The sequence below is a fragment of the Trachypithecus francoisi genome, unplaced genomic scaffold (genome assembly GCF_009764315.1).
Source record: "Trachypithecus francoisi isolate TF-2019V2 unplaced genomic scaffold, Tfra_2.0 Lachesis_group20, whole genome shotgun sequence".
In the NCBI taxonomy this organism is placed as follows: domain Eukaryota; kingdom Metazoa; phylum Chordata; class Mammalia; order Primates; family Cercopithecidae; genus Trachypithecus; species Trachypithecus francoisi.
Window position 1 is genome coordinate 24,644,146 of NW_022681466.1, and position 14,703 is coordinate 24,658,848.

The window sequence follows — 14,703 nt, forward strand, 5'->3', positions numbered from 1 at the left end:
ACACATCTGTAATTCCAGCTATTTGGGTGGCTGAGGCAAGAGAATTGCTTGAAGCCGGAAGGCAGAGGTTGCAGTGAGCTGAGATCACACCACTGCACTCCAGCCTGGGCGACAGAGCAAGACTCTGTCTCAAAAATAAAAACAAACAAACAAAGAAGAAGAAGAAGAAGAAAGAAGAAAGAAGGAAGAAGGAAGAAGAAGAAGAAGAAGGAAGAAGAAGAGAAGAAGAAGAAGAAGAAAGAAAGAAAGAAAGAAAGAAAGAAAGAAAACAAAGTTTAGAGCCCTACCTAATACCATATACAAAGGTGGACTCCAGATAAATGAAAGTTCTAAATCTGAAAGGTAAAAAGGCCAGGCATGGTGGTTCATGCCTGTAATCCAAGCCCTTTGGGAGACTGAGGTGGGTGGATCACTTGAGATCAGGAGTTCAAGACCAGCCTGGCCCGGTGAAACCCCATTTCTATTAAAAATACAAAAATAGCCGGGCGCGGTGGCTCAAGCCTGTAATTCCAGCACTTTGGGAGGCGGAGACGGGCGGATCACGAGGTCAGGAGATTGAGACCATCCTGGCTAACACGGTGAAACCCCGTCTCTACTAAAAAATACAAAAAACTAGCCGGGCGAGGTGGCGGGCACCTGTAGTCCCAGCTACTCGGGAGGCTGAGGCAGGAGAATGGTGTAAACCCGGGAGGCGGAGCTTGCAGTGAGCTGAGATCCGGCCACTGCACTCCAGCCTGGGCGACAGAGAGAGACTCTGTCTCAAAAAAAAAAAAAAAAGTACAAAAGTAAGCTGGGTGTGCTGGTGCACACCTGTTATCCTGGCTACTCGGGAAGCTGAGGCGGGAGAACTGCTTGAACCCAGGAGGCAGAGTTTGCAGTGAGCTGAGATCACACCATTGCACTCTAGCCTGGGCAACAAGAATGAAACTACATCTCAGAAAGAAAAAAAATAAAATAAAGAAGGGTGAAAGTATAAAATAGAAGAAAATGCAGTGTCCCGTCTTTGTAATCCAGGGTAGGGAGTGTCTTCAATCTCTAAAGATAAAAAATTGAAAAATTTTATGTTAACATAAAGAGTTTCAATTCAAATAAGGATACCATAGACAAAATGAATAGATACATACAGAATGAGAAAAGAGGTTTATGATATCTAAAATAAACAGGAGAATATGTAGAAACATTGAGACTGTGTATAAACTTTTGCAATTTAATAAGGAAAAAGATAGCAACCTAATTAAAGGACAAAAGATTCAAACATGCAATTTTCAGGATATTACCTATATACCCCATGTGTCTATAGGAAAAGATGCTCAAATTCACTAGTAATCAGAGAAATGTACATTAAAACACCCATGAGGTAGTCCTTTACAACCATAAGATTGGTAACAATTCAAAAACTGATTAGAGTCATGTTGGCCAAAATGTGCATCTGTTTCTGAACTCTCTGATACATACATACCTCATGATCCAGCCGTCTTGCTCCTGGTAGAACCCTCACACAGGAACATGTATGAAAATGTTCATTGTATGTTACTCATGGTAGCAGGGAGAACGTCCATTCTTGGAGTATGGAGAGGTAAAATGTGGTAGACACACTCCATGGAGCACTTCACCACAATAACAAAATACAAAACATAGAAACATGGATAGATTTTAGAAATATAGTTCTGAAGGAGAAATGTAAGAATTATATTGCATTTGAATGAATAAATGAAATATGTACTATGTTTACATAAAATACATGTACATATTTTGCAAGAACGCATAAAAACCACACACTAATTATTCAGCAAGTATTCATTGAGTATCTGTCATATGCCAGCCAATGTTCTAGGTTCTTGGCATTCGACAATGAACAAAAAAAGATCCCTGACCTCATGGAGCTTGTAGGTAGTACAGACAAAAAACAATATTCATGATAAAGAAGTCAAGTATATATTGCATTAGAAAGTAATAAGAACTCTGGAACAAAAGAAAAAAGTAGGACAGAATGAGGAGGATTGGGTATTGGAAGGGCAGTTATGAGAGTCTTCATTGAGAAGATGGACTCTGAGCAAAGACCTGAAGGAGGTGAGAGAGAGAGCCATAAAGACATGTGAGAGATAGTGTTCCAGGCAGAGGGGAGAATTGGTGCAAAGGGTCTGAGGTGGGAGTGTACCTGATGAGTCTGAAGAACAGCAAGGAGACCAACGTGGCGAGAGAGAGCAGAAGGAATGAGGCAGGGTACCAGGAGAGGAGGGTCAGAAAGGCAATGTGGCAGGGGTGGAGGGATCATAAAGGGCCTCAAAGCATACTGTAAGACTGAGTTTTTCTTTAAGTGACATGAATAATTATTGCAGGATTTTGAGCAGAGAAGTGGACATGGTCTGACTTGTATTTTATTTGAATGTGTCACATTGCGGATCCCTGGGTTTATCCTATGTACAGTTCATTGAGCTTCTTGGATGGGTAGATTCATATCTTTCATCAAATTTGGAAAGGTGTTGGCCATTATTTCTTCAAATATTCATTCTTCTCATGGCTCTTCTCTTTCTGGGACTCCCAAAACGTATATGTTGACATGCGTGATTGTGTTCCACAGGTCTCTTAGGCTCCCTCTGTTTGTTGTTTTTTTTTCCCCCAAGACAGAGTCTCACTCTGTCACCAGGCTGGAGTGCAGTGGCACAATCTCGGCTCACCGCAACCTCTGCCTCCTGGGTTCAAGTGATTCTCCTGCCTCGGCCTCCCAAAGAGCTGGGACTACAGGCGCATGCCACCACACCCAGCTAGTTTTTGTTATTTTCAGTAGAGATGGAGTTTCACTATGTTGGCCAGGATGGTCTTAATCTCTTGACCTTGTGATCTGTCTGCCTCAGCCTCCCAAAGTGCTGGGATTACAGTTGTGAGCGACCACACCTGCCTGGCTGCCTCTTTTTTGAATTCTGGTTTCTTTCTGTCCTTCAGGCTGAATAATTCCAGTTGACTATTTTCAGGTTCGCTAATTCTTTTTCTTTCCTTTTTTTTTTTTTTTTGAGATGGCATCTCACTCTGTTGCCCAGGGTGGAGTGCAGTGGCACGATCTCAGCTCACTGCAACCTTCGCCTCCTGGGTTCAAGCGATTCTCTTGCCTCAGCCTCCTGAGTAGCTGGGATTACAGGCGCATGCCACCATGCCTGGCTAATTTTTGTATCTTCAGTAGAGACGGGGTGTCACCATATTGGTCAGGCTGGTCTCAAACTCCTGATCTCATGATCCACCTGCCTCGGCCTCCCAAAGTGCTGGGATTAAAGGCGTGAGCCACTGCACCTGGCAGTTTTGCTAATTCTTTATTCTACCTGTTTAAATCTGCTGAGGAACACCTCTTGTAAGTTTTTCATTTCAGCGATTGCACTTTTCAGCTCTAGAACTTCTATTTGGTTTCTTTTTTAAAATATAAATTCTGTCTCTTTATTGATATTCTCTGTTTGTTTAAACATTATTCTCTTGGTTTCCTTTAGCTCTTTGGGTATATTTAAAACAGTTAAAGTTTTTGTCTAATAAGTCCAATGTCTGCACTTTTATGGGATGGTTTCTATTGATTTATTCTTCTCTTTTCTATAAATTGCCTTTCTTGTTTCTTCGTATGCCTTGTAATTATTTTCTTGAAAACTAGACACACTGAATATTATAAGATGGTAACTCTGAAATCAGATTCTGCACCCCACTTGCTGTTGTTGTTTACTTCAGGCTGCAGTCATCAATTTGTTTATTGACTTTTCCAAACTAGCTTTGTAAATACTACATTTCTTGTCATGTGTGGTCACTGAAGTGTTTTCTGTTATCTCAGTCATCAGCCAATGGCCTGACCTTAAATGCTGCTTTATTTAGCAGTCTCTTTCTTCATTCCATAGTACTTTGGTTACTATAGTTTTTTTTTTCAATTAGATTCTAGAGATCCAAAAAGTTGATTCCATTGGTTGCTTCAGTAAATAGACCAATTCTTGGAGCTTCCTACTCTACTGTTTTCCATAATGTCATCCCTGCTCTGTTTTTAAAGTTCACTCTGTTCAAGATATATTGTTTTTGTTTTGTTTTGTTTTGCTTTCTTGAGACAAGGTCTCACTCTGTCACCCAGGCTGGAATGCAGTGGCACAATCACAGCTCACTATAACCTCGACTTCCCAGGCTCAAGAGATCTCTCACGTCAACCTCTCAAGTAAGTGGGACGACAAGCATGAGCCACCATGTCCTGCTATTAAAAAAATATTGTTTTGGCCAGGCGCATGCCTGTAATCCCAGCACTTTGGGAGTCCAAGGTGGGCAGATCATGAGGTCAGGAAATCGAGACCATCCTGGCCAACATGGAGAAACCCCATCTCTACTAAGAATACAAAAATTAGCCAGGCATGATGGTGCACATCTGTAGTCCCAGCTACTTGGGAGGCTGAGGCAGGAGAATCGCTTGAACCCAGGAGGTGGAGGTTGCAGTGAGCTGAAGTTGTGCCATAGCACTCCAGCCTGGTGACAGAGCGAGACTCTGTCTCATAAATGAATAATAATAATAATATAATAATAATAATGAAATTATTATTATTTTTGTAGAGACAGAATCTCCCTATGTTTCCCAGGCTGGTCTCAAACTCCTGGACTCAAGCAATTTTCCGTGCCTTGTCCTCCCAAAGTGCTGAGATTACAGGTGTGAGCCACCACACCTGGCTCATGATATATTGTTAAGTGAAGAAAATCAAGGTGTAGGTATGTGTGTATGGCATGCTATTATTTATCTAAAGGTGAGGGGGGTGGATATTGGCTTATAAATAGTGAATGTAAAACCACAAAACTTAAAAAGAACGATTATACACCTATCCTTGATGAATACAGATGTGAAAAAAATCTTAACAAATTATTAGCAAACAGAATTCAGTATTATATAATTAATTATACACCATGACCAGGTGGGATTTATTCCAGGAATGTAAAGATGGTTCAAGGTTTGAAAATTAATCAGTGTAGTCCACTGTATTAGCAGGTTAACGAAGAAAAAAAATCACATGGTCAAATAAATTGATGCAGAAAAAGTATTTGACAAACATTTAACACCCATTCATTAAGAAAATTCCCCCAAAACCAGGAGTAGAGGGGAATTTCCTCGACTTGATAAGAATATCTATGGAATATTTATAAGTAACATCATACTTAATGGTAAAAGACTGAATACCTCATCCCTAAGATCAGAAACAAGGCCAAGATGTGCACTTCACCACTGCTCTTCCTATTTGCAGATGACATGGTTTTCTACAAAGAAAATCCCAAGGAATATACAAAAAAATACCTTCCATGACTAATACATGAATTTAGCAAGATCAAAGGATATAAGATCAACATATAAAAATTAATTATACTTCTATATATGGGCAATGAACATAGAAAAACTCAAGTTAGAAACACAATACTATTTACATTGCTTTAAAAAAGAGAGAAATATTTAGGTGTTAAGCTAACAAAAGATACAGGACTGCAGATGTCGACTGGGATATTTCATTTACAATAATGGATTGTCATTATTGCAATTCTCTGAGGGAAGCGACTTAAGTGTACAACTTAAGTGGGTTGTAATCGGGGGCTTTAGCAGTCTGCCTTTGATTTTGCCTATGGATTGAGATAATGCTAGTTTAACTTTTAACACTGTGAATGTTGTGACCATGTTTTCTAGAGTTCAGATAATGAAAACAAGAATTACTATAATACCAATGCCAATGATTACCATACAATATAATACCAATGACATCACTGACTGTATTATCTTCACAAAAGATGGAAGGACACATACATTGAATTGGGTACATGAAGAACCAAAACAGAATTCCGCAATATGTAGAGAAGAATCTGGGTTTGGGCACAGTGAAGTTGGGCATATGAAAGCACACATGAAAACTAAATCTCACAAGTCTAGGATAAGACGGGCAAGTACTTCTACATCAATAAAAGGTTTTTTATTTTCCAAAAAGACACCAATCCTTGGCCAGAAGTGACATCTGCTGAACTGGCTTGTTCAGGACAGTTCTCCAGGTGGCCTTGGACGGAATTGATTTTCCCTTCTTTTTTACTTGTAGTTCTCAAGAATAATTGTGTAGAATGTACTGGGAGAGTAATACCCTGAGATAAGGAAGAACTGGCTGGGACAGCTCAGGTTCTGTTCCAGGTCCCCCTCAAAACAAGATGACCTTCAATGTTTTGGCTCAGCAAGTACCATATCTCCAGAGTATAAAACCCAGGGCGGGCTGGTTTCCAGGTCCCTCTACTATGGTGCAAGTGACGCATGCACAGATGAGATTCTAGCCACCATATGGAGCTTTCCTGAGTTTTGGAGGACTGTGGTAGGCAGCTTTTGTGCTACTATAAAGGAATACCTGAGATTGGATAATTTATAAAGAAAAGAGGTTTAATTGGCTCATGGTTCTGTGGTCTGTGTAGGAAGCATGGTGCCAGCATCTGCTTCTGATGAGGGACTCAGGAAGCTTACAGTCATGGTGGAAGGCAAAAGGGGAGCAGATGAATTACATGGTGAGAGCAGGAGCAAGTCTGTCGGGGGGGGCAGGGGAGGTGCCAGGCCCTTTAAACAACTAGATCTTGCATAAACTAACTTGAGTGAGAACTCACTCATTACCATGGGATGACACAATTCATGAGGGATCCACTCCCATGATTGTATGAAAATACAATCATCTTTTCCCAAAGTCCCCCAAAGTCTTAACTTGTTCCAGCATCAAGTCCAAAATCCAAAGTCCAAAGTCTCATCTGATACTCAAGCCCAAGTTCCGTCTACCTATAAGCCTGTAAAATCAAAAGCAAGTTATTTACTTCCAAGACACAATGGTGGTACAGGCATTGGGTAAACATTCCCATACCAAAAGGGAGAAATTGGCCAAAAGAAAGGGATAATAGGCCCCATGGAAGTCTGAAACCTAGAGGGCAGACATTAAATGTTAAAGCTCCAACATAATCCTTGACTTCATGTCCTACATCCTGGTGTGAGGGGTGGGCCCCTAAAGCCTTGGGCAGCCCTGCCCGTGTGGCTTTGCAGGGTGCAGTCCACATGACTACTCTCATGGGTTGGACTTGAGTGCTTGCAGCTTTTCCAGGCAGAGGGTTCAAGCACGGGTGAATCTACCATTCTCGGGTCTGCAAGGTGATGGCCCCCTTCCCACAGCTCCACTAGGCAGTGCCCTGGTGGGGACTCTGCGGGGCTCCAACCCCAGATTTCCCCTCAGCGTTGTCCTAGTAGAGTTTCTCTGAGGGAGCTCTGCCCCTGCAGCAAGCTTCTGTCTGGGCACCCAAGCTTTTCCATACATCCTGGAAATCTAGGTGGAAACTGTCAAGCCTCCCTCATGCTTACATTCTGAGTATCTACAGACTTACCATCATAAGGAAACCACCAAGGTTTATGACTTGTGCCCTCCAGAGTAGTGGCCCAAGCTGTACCTGGGGCCCTCTTAGCCACAGCTGGAGCTGGAGCAGCCAGAATGTGAGGAGCAGTGGGACCCTGGGTCTGGCCCCTGAAACCACTTTTTCCGCCTAGGCCCTGTGATGGATGGACTATCTCCAAGGTCTCTGAAATGCCTTCAAGGTCTTTTCCCTGTTGTCTTGGATATTAGCACTTGGCTCCTTTTAGTCATGCTAATCTCTCCAGCTAGTAGTTGCTCCACAGTCTGCTTGTATTCCTCTCCTGAACTTTCCCTTTCTCTGCCACATGGCCAAGCTGCAATTTTTCCAAACTTTTACACTCTATTTCCTTTTTAAATATAAGCTCCAACTTTAAGTCATTTCCTTGCTCCCATATATGATCATTGGCTATTATAAGAAGTCATGCCACTTCCTAAAGCTTTACTGCTTGGAAGTTTCTTCCACCAGATTCCCTAGGTCATCACTCTTAAGTTCAAACTTCCACAGATCCCTAGGGCCTGGATAAGATACAGCCAAGTTCTTTGCTAAGGCATAACATGGGTGATCTTTACGCTAGTTCCCAACGACTTCCACATTTCCAAGACCTTGTCAGCCTGGCTTTTGCTGTTCATACGTTTATCAGCATTTGGGTCACAACCACTTAACAAGTCTCTAAGAAGTTCCAAACTTTCCTTCATCTTGCTGTCATCTTCTGAGCCCTCCAAACTCTTCCAACCTCTGCTCATTACCCAGTTCCAAAGCCACTTCCACATTTTCAGATATCTTTATAGGAACACCCCACTCCTCAGTGCCAATTTTCTGTGTTAGTCCATTTTTGGATTGCTATAAAGAAATATCTGAGGCTGGATAATTTATAAAGAAAAGAGGCTGAATTGGCTCATGATTCTGCATATACAGGAAGTGTGGTGTCAACATCTGCTTCTGGTGAGGGCCTCAGGAAACTTACAGTCAGGGCGGAAGGCGAAGAAGGAGCAGGCATGTCCCATGGTGAGAGCAAGAGAGAGAGGAGGGAGGTGCTAAGCTCTTTAAATAATCAGATCTCATGTGAATGACCAGAGTGAGAACTCACTGAACTCATGCAGCCCTTCAAGAGGGATCCCTCTCCGTGATCCAATTACCTCCCACCAGGCCCCACCTCCAACACTGGGAATCACATTTCAACATGAGATTTAGAGGGGATAAATATCCAAACCATATCAAGGACCAGCTCCAAATGAATTCTGTGCTTCTGCTCTCCCTTGCTGCCTATCTGTAAGTAATAAACCTGCGTCGGTAACTTGTGTATGTGAGTGTTCTGTTTCACAGGACTTGGGTCATTGGTAAAAGTCCAGCCCCAAGATGCAATGAGCTGAAGTGGTAACCAGTGCACAGTGGACCTTCTTTGCAGCTTGGGCATGCCACGCAAATGAATAGGACTTATCATTTGTTCCCTTGATTGCTCTGAGACTAAGTCAAGTTACATTTCCTGATTCCAAGGTTGCAACTGAAATATCCTGTAGGAGCAAAAGAGTTCTGATTTTGCCATATCATGCTTTCCACAACACATCAGGCAATCCATCCGATCACAGCAGCAATACCAAAAACGATCCCCTCCACTCTCAGGTACTGTAATTTGAAAAATGGAGTTTTGGCTGGGTGTGGTGCCTCATGCCTGTAATCCCAGCACTTTGGGAGGCTGAGATGGGTAAATCATAACTTGAGCCCAGGAGTCTGAGACCAGCCTGAGCAACATAGCAGGGCCTTGTCTCCACACACAAAAATTAGCCGGGCATGATGGTGTGCACCTGTAATCCCAGCTACTCGGAAGGCTGAAGCAGGAGAATTGCTTGAACCCAGGAGGCAGAGGTTTCAGTGAGCCGAGATTGAGTCATTGCATTCTAGCCTGGGTGATGGAACAAGACTCTGCCTCAAAAACAAGCAAACAAACAAACAAACAAAAATTTAACTGTTCACCTTACTGTCTATGCAGATTTTCTAACAAATTCACAGAAAAACGTAAGACAAAAGATTGATGGTATCTTATCCAAATACAAACCAAACCTGGCCCATCTCATCTTGCATAGTCAGCCGACAGGGCAAACACAAATTCTAGCAAATATCATTCAGTCTATAAACTTCTTACTAAAAAATAAAAAAGATCCCACCTGCTAAATCCTGCACACCTGTACACAATATCATGAGATGAGGGATGATTTACTGACCTATGATATTGAGGCTTTCATAATGGAAGTTTTTGTGGTTTTTTTTGTCTGTTTTTTTTTTTTTTAATTATACTTTAAGTTCTAGGGTACATGTGCATAACGTGCAGGTTTGTTACATATGTATACTTATGCCATGTTGGTGTGCTGCACCCATCAACTCGTCAGCACCCATCAATTCATCATTTATATCATGTATAACTCCCCATGCAATCCCTCCCTCCTCCCCCCTCCCCATGATAGGCCCCAGTATGTGATATTCCCCTTCCCGAGTCCAAGTGATCTCACTGTTCAGTTCCCACCTATGAGTGAGAACATGTGGTGTTTGGTTTTCTGTTCTTGTGATAGTTTGCTAAGAATGATGGTTTCCAGCTGCATCCATGTCCCTACAAAGGACGCAAACTCATCCTTTTTTATGGCTGCATAGTATTCCATGGTGTATATGTGCCACATTTTCTTAATCCAGTCTGTCACAGATGGACATTTGGGTTGATTCCAAGTCTTTGCTATTGTGAATAGTGCCGCAATAAACATACGTGTGCATGTGTCTTTGTAGCAGAATAATTTATAATCCTTTGGATATATACCCAGTAGTGGGATGGCTGGGTCATATGGCACATTTAGTTCTAGATCCTTGAGGAATTGCCATACCGTTTTCCATAATGGTTGAACTAGTTTACAATCCCACCAACAGTGTAAAAGTGTTCCTATTTCTCCACATCCTCTCCAACACCTGTTGTTTCCTGACTTCTTAATGATTGCCATTCTAACTGGTGTGAGATGGTATCTCACTGTGGTTTTGATTTGCATTTCTCTGATGGCGAGTGATGATGAGCATTTTTTCATGTGTCTGTTGGCTGTATGAATGTCTTCTTTTGAGAAATGTCTGTTCATATCCTTTCCCCACTTTTTGATGGGGTTGTTTGTTTTTTTCTTGTATATTTGTTTGAGTTCTTTGTAGATTCTGGATATTAGCCCTTTGTCAGATGAGTAGGTTGCAAAAATTTTCTCCCATTCTGTAGGTTGCCTGTTCACTCTGATGGTAGTTTCTTTTGCTGTGCAAAAGCTCTTTAGTTTAATTAGATCCCATGTGTCAATTTTGGCTTTTGCTGCCGTTGCTTTTGGTGTTTTAGACATGAAGTCCTTGCCCATGCCTATGTCCTGAATGGTACTACCTAGATTTTCTTCTAGGGTTTTTATGGTATTAGGTCTAACATTTAAGTCTCTAATCCATCTTGAATTAATCTTCGTATAAGGGGTAAGGAAAGGATCCAGTTTCAGCTTTCTACTTATGGCTAGCCAATTTTCCCAGCACCATTTATTGAATAGGGAATCCTTTCCCCATTTCTTGTTTCTCTCAGGTTTGTCAAAGATCAGATGGCTGTAGATGTGTGGTATTATTTCTGAGGACTCTGTTCTGTTCCATTGGTCTATATCTCTGTTTTGGTACCAGTACCATGCTGTTTTGGTTACTGTAGCCTTGTAGTATAGTTTGAAGTCAGGTAGCGTGACGCCTCCAGCTTTGTCCTTTTGACTTAGGATTGTCTTGGCAATGTGGGCTCTTTTTTGGTTCCATATGAACTTTAAAGCAGTTTTTTCCAATTCTGTGAAGAAAGTCATTGGTAGCTTGATGGGGATGGCATTGAATCTATAAATAACCTTGGGCAGTATGGCCATTTTCACGATATTGATTCTTCCTATCCATGAGCATGGTATGTTCTTCCATTTGTTTGTGTCCTCTGTCTGTTTGTTTTTTGAGACAGTCTCCCTCGGTTCACTGCAACCTCCACCTCCCAGGTTCAAGTGATTCTTCTGCCTCAGCCTCCCGAGTAGCAGAGATTACAGGCACGTGCCACCATGCCCGGGTAATTTTTGTGCTTTTAATAGAGAAGGGGTTTCATCATGTTGGCCAGGCTGGCCTCAAACTCCTGACCTCAGGTGATCTGCCCACCTCAGCCTGCCAAAGTGCTGCAATTATAGGCGTGAGCCACCAAACCCAGCCTCATAATGGAAGTTTGAGGTCACTTCTCAGTTTCTCCAAAATGTGCAGAAGCAATTTATTAAAAGTTTTTACTTTATTATTATTATTATTATTTTTGAGATGGAGTCTTACTCTGTGGCCCAGGCTGGAGTGCAGTGGCAAGATCTCAACTCACTGAAACCTCTGCCTCCTAGGTTCAAGAGATTCTCCTGCCTTGGCCTCCAGAATAACTGGGATTACAGGTGCCTGCCACCACGCTGGGCTAATTTTTGTATTTTTGGTAGAGATGGGGTTTCACCATGTTGGCCAGGCTGGTCTCAAACTCCTGACCTCAGGTGATCCGCCTGCCTTGGCCTCCCAGAGTGCTGGGATTACAGGTGTGAGCCACCGTGCCTGGCCAAATTTTTTACTTTATAGAAATGCAAGGAGATAGCTTAGACATGTGCTTCCAAAATGCTTCTCATTGTTGCTATCCACAGCAAAGATGTTAAAATCTTGACCTGCTGTTAAATCACATTCTGAAAGGGCGAGATAAAAAGAATGTTCTTTTCTAATTTGGAAATACATTAAGGATTAAGGATGAGAATGGAGAAAGGGATTACAGTAATGCAGAAATTTGTTCTTTCTCCAAAACCTTCTGATGATCTGTGAAGAGGCTGTAAGGATGAACTGACTGCATCAGAGATGTTCCATGCCATGTGTAGGTTGTGACAGAATATTCATACAGTAAAACAAAGTGACTTATATTTTGGAAATAAGACTGCTTCAGAGTTAAAAAAAAAATCCACCAGAAAAACAGCCAAATTAAATAGGATTTCCTTAATTTCTTTACTAAAACTATGTTATTTTGAATCCAACTTTGATTTCACAAGTTTGAATTATTTCTGGGCTTTTAAAGCATTTTCCCTTAGAAAGAAGAGTTAAACTTCTGGTGATATCCAAGGTACTTCCAAGCATTTAAAAATGACAGACATTTTAGACATTGGTAGTCTATAAGATAGATTTATACCTTATGGACATAAGATGCAAAGGACCTGATTGATAAACACATTTCTGCTCCACCAAAACAAGCCTGTAGACGCAAAGTAGATGGGCATTTTTGGTCCAGGCGCGGTGCCTCACGCCTGTAATCCCAGCACTTTGGGAGACTGAGGCAGGTGGATCACCTGAGGTCAGGAGTTCGAGACCAGACTGGCCAACATGGTGAAACCCCATCTCTACTAAAAATACAAAAATTAGCTGGGCATAGTGGTGCATGCCTGTCGTCCTAGCTACTCGGGAGGCTGATGTAGGAGAATTGCTTGAATCTGGGAGGTAGAGGTTGCAGCAGGCTGAGATCACGCCACTGCACTCCAGCCTGGGCAATAGAGCAAACCTCCATAAAAAATAAAAAATAAAAATAAATAAAAATAAAGTAGATGGACATTTTTGAAGAGCTATAAACTAATTTCTACAAGCCTAAACACCTGCTGTGGCTAGTTAGTATAAAATTCTAAGTATTCCAGGCTCAAATGTTTTTGTTGTGAGGATATTGAGTTTGATACCACATTGGAATGACAACAGGAATCAGTGTAATACAGGCTTGACAACGGCAGAACTGCAGGTCTAACTGGATCTTATATTTGATTGTCTACAGTTCTCCCACTATCTAAAAGAAATAAAACATGTCCCAAAGGCTGCAGGCAGTTAGGAGGAGTGTTACCAGATTAGAAAACAGGAAGAGTCATATGATCTTACTATGGCATGGGACACAAAGAAACATGTCACTGATCAGGCACACAGTGGCTCACTGTAATCCCAGCACTTCGGGAGGCCAAGGCAGGAGGACTGCTTGAGCCCAGCAGTTCAAGATCAGCCTAGGCAACATAATGAGACCTCATCTCTACTAAAAATCAAAAAAATTAGCTGAGGATTGTGGTCCATGCCTGTAGTCCCAGGTACTCAGATGGCTGAAGTGGGAGGATTGCTTGAGCCTGGGAGGTAGGGGCTGCAGTGAGCCATGATCAGGCCACAGCACTCCAGCCTGGGCAACAGAGCAAGACCCTGTCTCAAAACAAAACAAAACATGTCAATGCTGTTTAAAAAAAAATTAAATATGGATAATATCTGTTTAATTAGTCCTATTATATTTGTGTTCTCCTTTTACAAAATCTTTCATGTATGTATCTTAAGAATACACAGTAGTGGCCGGGCACAGTGGCTCATGCTTGTAATCCCAGCACTTTGGGAGGCCAAGGTGGGGGGATCACGAGGTCAGGAGATCGAGACCAACCTGGCCAACATGGTGAAACCCCGTCTACACTAAAAATACAAATATTAGCTGGGCGTGGTGGCACGCACCTCCAGTCCCAGCTACTTGGGAGGCTCAGGCAGGAGAATTGCTTGAACCAGGGAGACAGAGGTTGCAGTGAGCCGAGATCACGCCCCTAGTGGCACTCCAGCCTGGCGACAGAGCAAGACTCCGTCTCAAAAAAAAAAAAAAAAAACCACAGTAGTATAGACTATAGAATTTAAATACCTAGTGAAGAGTTAAAAATAGTTAAAATAAGGCTGGCGCAGTCGCTCATGCCTGTAATCCCAGCACTTTGGGAGGCCAAGGAGGGCAGATCACCTGAGGTCAGGAGTTCAAGACCAGCCTGGCCAACGTGGTGAAATCCCATCTCTACAAAAATACAAAAATTAGCCAGACATGATGGCAGGCACCTGTAGTCCTAGCTACTCGGGAGGTTGGGGCAGGAGAATCGCTTGAACCCCAGAGGAGGCGGTTGCGGTGAGCTGAGATCATGCCACTGCACTCCAACCTGGGTGACAGAGCAAGACTCCATCTCAAAATAAATAAATAAGTAAATGAACAGAAAGAGACTTTATAAAAATAGTGTTTATTCACACATATCATTTGTTTAATTACCCCACTATTAATTAGTACTAATTGCCTCTTTTAACTTGTCCTATTGTTGTTTTGTTTAAATAACAGCATTTATGGATCAGAAAAGTAAATAATAAAGAATAATGTAGAATTTCAAATAAACACCTATTTTCATATTTTTACATTAAAGTAATAAAATGTGTATATAGACATATAATATTATTATGCTTTTTATG

General features: G+C 41.9%; 1 protein-coding gene across 2 annotated transcripts in view; it reads right to left on the bottom strand.

The window, feature by feature from the left end:
- Positions 1-1,225: 1,225 nt before the first annotated feature.
- LOC117067205 overlaps positions 1,226-14,703 on the bottom strand; it is a 52,873-nt gene continuing 39,395 nt past the window's right edge. The window contains exon 4 of one of the 2 annotated variants that reach the window (XM_033183437.1): positions 1,226-1,607. In XM_033183437.1, the coding sequence (XP_033039328.1) occupies positions 1,521-1,607 (87 nt within the window). In that variant the 3' untranslated portion in view covers positions 1,226-1,520. Of the gene's footprint in view, positions 1,608-6,551; positions 6,793-14,703 lie in introns of those variants that run through there. The other variant, XM_033183441.1, reaches the window with a different exon arrangement.